Source organism: Anarhichas minor, unplaced genomic scaffold, assembly GCF_050575085.1.
Source record: "Anarhichas minor isolate MPS153535 unplaced genomic scaffold, ASM5057508v1 ptg000058l, whole genome shotgun sequence".
Classification (NCBI taxonomy): Eukaryota; Metazoa; Chordata; class Actinopteri; order Perciformes; family Anarhichadidae; genus Anarhichas; species Anarhichas minor.
The window spans coordinates 10196873-10205886 of NW_027466504.1; the positions used below are offsets into that span (position 1 = coordinate 10196873).

A 9014-nucleotide genomic window follows, 5' to 3' on the forward strand; every position below is an offset into this window, starting at 1 on the left:
AAGGTTGAACAGTTGGACATCTTTTCTTTAAATTCTTCACATTTTTTAAAGCAGGGTTGTTCAACTGCTTTAACAGATCAACACTGACGTCCTCAGTCTGTGAAAAAAGTGGGTTTGATGATGTTCTTTTAGGTTTTAAAACAGTAGCGTTATTGTAGAATCCAATGTTAATGGAATATTTTCTTGGCTAAAGCCACAAGGTTTCCCTTTTAGTGTTATTTAAAGCTTTCACATGATGCTGACTAAAAAAAACTTACACACACACACACAAAAAAATCAATAAGGCTCCACTTATAAGCTTCACACCTCTTTCCAACTTAAATGTTGTGTTTCTTACCTGGGTTTACTCATAAAATCATGAAACAAATTCCTAAAACATGATGTCATACACTGCTTTAAGTGTTCATAATAGCCGTGAACAACATTTTCAAAGGCTCTGGAAACACACAAGTCAAAGAAAAGTTAGCAGGCAGATCATGTGAAATGATCCCATTTTAGTATCCGTGACAGGAAAAACATTTGGGAAATGTCAGAAAATAGTGAAAAAAATGTTCATCACAGTTTCCCACAGCTCAAGGGTTCAAAAGTCTTGTTTTGTCCGATATTCAGTTTGCAATGATATACAGTCGAGAAAGGCAGCAAGGCCTCACCTTAACGAACCACAGAATGATTGGAGTTTCTCACTTCTCAACGATTAATAAATGTTCAAAACAATAATTTTCTGTTGACTGACTAATCGATAAGTTGTTTGCGGCTCTGGTGGAGTTGCTTGTGATTTGCGCCAGTCTAACTAGAAAGCTGAAACAATGTTATTTAGCAAAAATTTTCATCAGACTCTTTCTCACCAGTAAGAATGGTTTCACCCTGAGGGCGCCGCTGTGCTCCAAAGACACATTGTTAAGTTAGTTACAGTCCACTGTACTTAACTGTATGTGCCAAATTGAGCGTAACTGTAATTCGAGACTTGAAAAGGTCCTTTGCAGAACATGCCGCTCACGGACAACATCAGGAAATACTTATATTGCTAGCGTACAGCAAACAAACTGTCTAAACTGGTCAAATTCAAATTTCAATGTATTCCTCATTTGCACATTTTTGTGAATATAGATTTCTTGCTCAAATGCATTTACATGTTAAATCTATTTGTCCTGCTTACTGCAGACGGCTTCTAGACGGCTTACAGATAAGTAAGATACAAAAATGTATTGTTAACCCAAGGATGATGTCATATGTTGATACAAAACTCTCGAGCATCTATGCTAGTATAGAGTAAAGGAAACTTGTATTTTCTTAAACGTTTTATCTTGTGGAACCACACCAGGTCAGGTGAGGTTGCTGTATCTTCCTATGGAAACATAAGCTAACAGTTATCAGCAGTTAGTCAGCAGAGGGCTGGCTGCTTTGACACAAGTACTCATGTATGTCTGACTGAAGAATGTTCCACATCATTTAACTTCTAAATCAATTTGGGGTGAAACTTCCCCCTCAGTCACATATATAATCTACTAGAGAGTCAAAAAAAAAAAAGGTCTTTGAAATGTGTGATGATGTTAACGGATATCATGCAATTAAGTGAGAAAATGAGAGACAGTATAAGATAATAATAGTTTTGTTAAGGTATCCACCATGAATGTCCGAGACACACTACACCCTAAGAACCTATCTCCCTATTTGCTATTAAAATAATTGATACACCATTTGATTAATCAATTTATTGAAATTATGGATTAAACAAATACGTGCAAAAAGTATCTCTCGCTCCTCTGTCTGAGGAGCGAGAGGCCAGCTCCCAAATAGAGTTAAGGCATGTGGTTTGAGCATCTGGCATTATAATTTAACACCTACATATCATATAGGGAAGATGGCCCCTGTGGCCTTTAGAAAAAGAGGAAACCCTATCTCAAGGTGCTATTTGTATTTTATGAGAGTTGTCTACTTCTCCTTTTATTTTTATTTCTATGATGAGTTCTATTGATCTATTGTTACAGCAGAGAAGCATTAAAACTTAAAAAGTAGGTATGTCAGAAGGGATACGACTATGAGAACTGTGTTGTCCAATGATTAAAGAACGATCTGTTGTATACCTTATATGGACCCGGAGGTTGCAGAAAGCGCAAAAGAGAAGGGTACAAGAAGGAGGAGACAAGAAAGGATCGGGGACTTTTTTGGCTTGGGGCTTCTGGACGAGCTTTTGGGTGCTTTTGAGCTTTTTGAGAACTTGGTACATTTGAGATCTTTTATGATCTATTATTTCATTTTTATAACCTTTTGTAAAAAAAAACAAATAAAACTGGTTTGTATTTTGTGCATTCCAACCAAAGTCCAGTGTTGCTCATCTGTGATGGGGCCCTCGTAGTCTCCTCAAGATAAGGGTGCTCTTCCCCTGGGATAGGCTGACAGCAGCACATGTACTAGACATGTGATCTGAATGACATTCATGTTACAAGCTAAGGTTAGGATGGTGTTGTTCATCATCGTTGTGATTTACTAACTTGGTTGGCTCAGATTGATTTTGAAGCTCTGCTAATGTATCATTATGTGATGTTGCAGTGTTGGTTGATAATGTTTAGACATTAGCTGAGGTGTATTAGGAAAAAATAGGGGTTAGATTGGTATCTAAATTAGGGGTGTTAGGGCCAGGGTCCTGAAGCTGCCCTTAATAACCGAGCGAGGTTCCCAACCACACGGGGTTCCTCATCCAGCGGTGGCCCTTTAGAGCGGGTTCACCCTGGAGTACATCCAGTCCTCCCACACCTATTACACACACACACACACACCTAAATCCGTTGATATCCGGTAGTCGTGAAGGCCGACGTTTTTAGCCTGAAATAAGTGATACGACGGTGGCCAGTGGTATTAAGTTATCCTGGTTTTCGCCTCCCTAAGCAGGCTAAGAAAGTCTTGCGTGTAGATTGTGGGGGGTGCGTTCGTTACCTAGGTCAGAGGTTATTGAACAAGCCGTCTTCCAGCGCTTCAAGAGCACGGGGAGGGGTTTGCCAAAATGCAAAGAACTGCAATTGTTATTGCATTTGAAGACGTGCTCAGTTTACCAAACAGTGAATTGACCGATGAGGTGCCATGATTGTCCAGGCGACAGAGTTTGGATGACAACCAGCGACGAACACAACAAGAGTATTACACGGATTAAGAAGACGAACAAGGACTGTTACTGACCTCCGTGAAAACTCCCGCTATCCCGGCTTGGCACGAGCCGTGCTCTTCCCCATACTTCTGCTTATAGTCTGTAAGAAAAAACAAACCACAAATTATTTCACTGTGTGCTTGAGCCAGCATTTACTGGAGTTTTTCCTGCATTCCATATGGAGCTAGTCAAAGTCCCAGTCCTATCCACGAGGAGTCTGGGGCTAGAACACAGACTGGGAGAAGGGGTGCAACACCACATTCAACAAGAAGACCTTTTACTTGGAAGGGGGACACACTGCTCTCAGGTTACAAAAATATTGAGCTTGGATCTGTGCAAAATGCAATATCAATACGGTCCCATGCACGGCGTGCCTGGCTTCTCCACAACTGACGGCAACGAGAGACACAAGGAAGTGAAATCCTGACCTGGGAGACCAATTAAGGTGTAAAACGGGCTTTGATAAATAGCTGTGAGTCACATATCAAAACATATTAAGAACACATTGGCATGAGTCAGCTTATATAGTACTTTCATTTTTTAATGGAACTTGATTTTTAGTGTTGTAGACAGTGCGCGAAGAAAGTTACCTGCAGCACAAATGGATTGGATTTACTACAATCATAACAAAATGAGCTTTCTCTATTTTGCAAGCAAATCTTTCCTTAAAAGCACCTGATTTCTAGAAAAGCCAAAAAATCTGTGCTTCAAGAAAATGTTTTTCTTTCGCAAAAAGGTGCGTAGGGAATACAAACTCTCCATCTCCACCGGACACATGCTCATATATTTGGCTTAACAAACCCCATCAATAGCAGAAGCTGGCTCTTGCCAAAGTACTTGTGTTGGACTGAGGAAGAGAGATCACACCAATCAGAGGTCAGAGAGATCACGTGCTGATAATATGTAAAAGGATAAACAGACCAATTTATTCTTTTTTTTGTTATGGAATAAATCTCCAGGCTTTTAAAAATCAGTGTGAGACGGAAGATTACACTTTAGCTGCTCACAACTCCACACTGAGGCTATAACCTTGGTCTTTGCTTAAATTTAAGGGGTTACGAGGCAGAAAGGGTTGGGAGCCACTGGACTAAACCCATAACCAGCAACGCATTTGATCTTTCCCAGTGTCTGCGTCTGCCTAATGTGAGAGGCTGATATGGGTTCAAATGTGTGCGCTGACTGTACCTTCATAGCAAGGGATGAGCGGCTTCGTCCCGCCCTGGAGAGTGGGAGGAATGATGGAGCAGTATCCATGTGGAAGGATGTGCTCGTAGTAGACGTTTTTCCAGCGGTGAGCACAGGCCTGCGAGAGAAAAGCAGGAACGGAGATCAAATTCAGACACATGTTTATGCAGTAAACACAAACACTTCAGACTGCATGCAGGCGTTCCTTCAGCCACGCTGATTGTTTAAGCCCCTTCCTCGCTGGGCTGGAGTCAGTGTGTCTCTGCGGCTGTCAAATGATCGTCAATAAGAGGGGGTAGTAAAGCCCATCCATAGCTCTGACCGTAACAGCCATGGTCTGTGGTGTGAATATCTCATCTGCAGCGTGAGATCTGTGTTTCCTAAGCATCATTTAACATGCAGCAAGAAGATCTTCGCCTCGACATTTGTCTTTTAAAAGTTGTAATTTCAAAAACAGGCTCCTCCTTGCAGGCAGCTGGAGAAGCCAAAAGTTCAGACAGCGGATCAAAAGACATAGAACAAACTCCCACTTTATTATGCCGCTGCTGAAACGTGGGGGTACATTTCTACAACGGACAGTGAGTAATTCTCGAAACAATATTTTGCCGCTGTGTTTTTCAAAATAAAACATTCCACAGATCGATAAGCAAACAGGATAATATAGACTCGATTTCAAACTCTGGCACAAATCAGGCCACATAAATGTGTAAATGTGGTAATAATTTAGCACCCTGGGGGGATGGTGGTGGAGCTCCTGTGGCTCTGGGGACAGATCTGGACGCCTCTGTGCAGACAAAGTTCACTTCATTTCCCCTCGCACTGTTTAACTCCCCCCCCCCCCCCCCAACTCCCCCAACTCCCACGCACGCACATAGCCAATCTAAATGAATACAAGAGCTCGGCAGATTGTGGGCACACACAGAGCGTCAGAAGATGCCGCGTTGAGAAACACTTGTGTTTCAAAGGACGGCTTGGACAACAGCAGCAGCAATACCAGCATGAACTAAAGAAAAGATCAATCAGCTGATACAAACACAGCAGAAGGAGCTCTCGGAGCAACTGTTTTGTCGAAGGAGCAAAGAAGGCTTTTATGGTTGGAGTCCGTGCTGTTGTCTTGTTCCTGTTCAGTTAAAGGGTTCACTGGTCACAAACAAGGCCTTCACTGAAAGCGCAGATGAAATCACCACTGTACACATCTGCCAAGCAGCCATTTCCCTCCTGTTGCACAGAAACCTGAGTCCTTTCAGATGAGATAAAAAAAACGTGGCAGAAAGTCACCTTTCTTTTATCATATTCCCGTCTGAAAGGCCAAAGAGTGTGCAGCTACAAGCATCATGTTACTCTATTACTCTATGCTCAAGTTCCAAAGACTGACAACTCCAAGAACTTTGGGGTCATGGTTTGAAAATCATGCCAATACATTCCACTGAGGTATAAAAAAAATGGACTAAAGACAAACATATTGAAAATAATAGAGGTTTAAAAGGCCAAGCAGTTATCTGGACGTCTTTAGGAATTATTGTGATTTGCTTGGCTCCCGTAGGAGGAGGTCAATCAACGACAGGTATTCAAACACACACCTGTCTTGAGTGTTTCAAGAGCTGCCCGGCCCGCAGTCGCCTTCAAACCGTTCAGGAAGGCTGCTGGTTCCCTCGCTACCCACCGCAGGGGACTGGGGGTTAACGTTTAATCAAAGGCTGCCCTTGGACGGGACCACCGCAGAGGGACTGAAGCCTAAACAAACTCTGCCAGCTGCCCTATGATCTCTGTGCAAATACCCAGCCGAGCACCTCTGGGATTAGCACCACTAGTCAGTCTTAGTTTCTCTAAATCCCTCTCCCATTTGTTATAAACAACATTCCACTTTTGACAAACCCAGTTCCACTGACTCTTCCAGCCCCAAACACGAGGTAGATGTTTCACAGTATTATGTAACCACTCAGCAGTTTCCAAATCTGTCTGACTTCAGCTGTTACTCCAGCTTTGAATATGCAAAAGAACTCGAAGTTCATTTTTGACTTATGCAAGTCAAAGCTTGTGAGCATGTAACACAGAATTGAAGGAAAGGCCGTTTTCATTGAAGGAGGGTTGTAATCTTGAGACCAGCTGTGGTTCAACAGTGTGGTTCACGGTAAGACATGAGCAACAATGATGTCGGTCTAAATATGGTCTGCTTTTACGAGTGTACGTGGTTCGCATTAAACAATTTTGGGAGGTGAGTGCGGCGGTGCGTCCCTGAACTCACCAGTATTTTGCCATTGGCTCTGTCCTGGCGGGCCAGGCTGACCCCCATCCACTCGTCGTCCCTGTCTCCCTGGCACGTCTTCCCACACGACTCTTTCGGCTTGTTTCCTGAAAGACAACGAGAGCAGTTTCTGCAGCCGTTGAGTCATCGGGACGGAGGTTTTCTTGGAGCAAATAACTTGTTAACTTGTCAGCCATTTTCAGCTCTTTGCGTTCTGTGTTTCAGTCTTCACTTCTGCTTAATGTGCGTGGGATGTTTACACAGGTTTAAATGCTGTATAGGTTGTACAGCCGTCAGCAGTCAATTTTACTCAAAGGAAAAAAAGCTGTTATTACATTAAGGAAGAGACCAAAGACACGGGACTTTTTAGGTTGCTATCAATATTAATATTTAAGTGTTAAACAAGTCAAAGATGCATACTGCTTTGTAATGCTATTTACATATGTGCATAGTTAGAAGAATAAAGCCAAAAGAAAGTAAATCACACTTCAAAATGTCAGGGACAACTTTTTAACAGTCCAACTCTGACATAATAGATCACTGTTTCCCTTCCCCGAGTTTATTCTCTTTCTTCCTGCAGACAACTGATTCAGCACAATGGCATGCAGCTGTGTAGCATGTAGTGTGTCAGTGTGTGTTGTGTGTTCCCAGAGGCCCGTCAGAGTTCAGCTCCTCTGGTCCATGTGGCTCACTGAGCACCAAGCAGCACACGCTCACTGTGATGATGTATGTTTTTTATGGTGACACACTGACTGAGCACAGAGTTAATATTAAAGCTACTCCTGCACCCCGGCTTTCTTGACCACAAGAACAGAGCCGAGGCTAAGGGGGGGGGGGGGGGGGTTTGAAGCTCAAATTTTTGGCTCACATGCTTGGAAAATATTAGTAGAAGCTAAATCATATTTATCAAAAATATTTATGGACCTCTGCACACAGAGCCCTCTTGTCTTTTGGATGTCTCCGAAAAGCAAGTTCAGAACCAGAAGAACAAATGTCGCACTGTTAAGAGCAGTATAAAGCCGCATTATTCTGATAAAACAAAACAGATGCTTGGGGGAGTTTAGGCAAAGAGAAGAAAAAGCTGCAGGAAGGCTCAATGCGTGTGTGTGTGTGGACTGTACCACCAGATAGTGAACTTTTCTATTGTTTGAGGGTGCATGTGTTGGCCTGAGGTTGCAGTAGAGTTTGTCAATGCTCTCATATTTATGCTGCAGGCAGTGGGGACTGACCTCTTCCCAGATCCATCTCTGTGCAGCGGCGCTCTGGGTTGCTGTGAACTCGACACTTATATACAGCTCCAGGAGAGTGCACAGAGCTACTGTAGGTTGAGTTTGCCCTTGGAGCCCCTACTATAAGCCTGCAGAAATGAGGAGAGGATAGAGGATGGGACAAACACCTTACAGTGTCTTTAAAATGTGCCACTAAAACCTGGAAATAAAAGAAAATCTTTTGCAAGCAGAAAAAGTCACAGCGCCAACAGAAATGGCGTTTCATTGAGAATAGTAAGAATGATTGTTTTGCATGCATTGGATGTGGATGCAGCCTGAGCTCCAGAGACCCTCAGACATTTGCTTCAAAAGTACAAACTCCGTGCATCATTGACAGAATATTTCAACATTTCCTGTAAAACATGGGACTCACCAGCGTGTGCTGTCATGATAATGCTCCAGCACAGAGTAGCCAAAAAAACTTGAATTTGGTCCGCGAAACACCAAAGGATGTTCTAGATCTATATTGTAAGAATAAGCCACTGAAATAGAGAGATAAGCATAAAAAACATGTTGTACTCCCGTTTTGTGTCTCCGAGGAGTAGCCATCTCTTGGCGCATCATGCGTAATAACGCGGTGAAAGCGTCCAAAAAGAAGAAGAAGGGGGAAAAAAAATAATAAGGGGAAATTGTCAGCTCCTCGGTGCTCAAACTGTTACAAAACTATCTTTCAGTTATACTTCCCTGGTCTAACGCAGCGTGAAGGCTGTGATGGCAGGAGGAAAGTTAACGGTCCGGTAAATAACGGTGCGTCAGCTTCTCTCCATTCTGTGTCAATCTGAGAAAGTTGTTGCTCGCAGGCTCCCTGCGCCGTGGAGATAAATGCGGTCACTTGCGTCAAGTTAGCAAGGGGTAGCCGGGACACGACCGGATGAACCAAGTTTTAGTCAAAATAAAAGCATCACCGCCGATCAAACTGCTTAAACAAGTCTTGGAGGCCAGCGAGGGTTTTAATGTGACAGGTGAAACCGGAACGCGTGTTTTCACTCTGGTACCCTGACACTAGTAACGCGGTCATGGGGAGACGCGGATGGTTTTGAGGCGCAAAGCATCACATTTCATCCGTGGGCTTTGGGGACTCCACTCACCTCAATTGAGCGATGAGGGCGCACTGCTGCCATCTAACGTTTTCCAGTAACAATGAACAGTGTAACGCCCTCATTAGTATATTTTT

At 43.1% G+C, this 9014-nt stretch overlaps 1 protein-coding gene across 1 annotated transcript in view; it reads right to left on the reverse strand.

The window, feature by feature from the left end:
- itga9 (integrin, alpha 9) overlaps positions 1–8613 on the reverse strand; it is a 46747-nt gene extending 38134 nt beyond the window's left edge. The window contains exons 1-5 of the mRNA XM_076076666.1: positions 8214–8613; positions 7802–7929; positions 6573–6679; positions 4328–4445; positions 3175–3242 (exon numbers count right to left, since the gene is read on the reverse strand). Of these exons, the coding sequence (XP_075932781.1) occupies positions 3175–3242; positions 4328–4445; positions 6573–6679; positions 7802–7929; positions 8214–8404 (612 nt within the window). The 5' untranslated portion in view covers positions 8405–8613. The remainder of the gene's footprint in view (positions 1–3174; positions 3243–4327; positions 4446–6572; positions 6680–7801; positions 7930–8213) is intronic.
- Between the last annotated feature and the right edge of the window lie 401 nt (positions 8614–9014).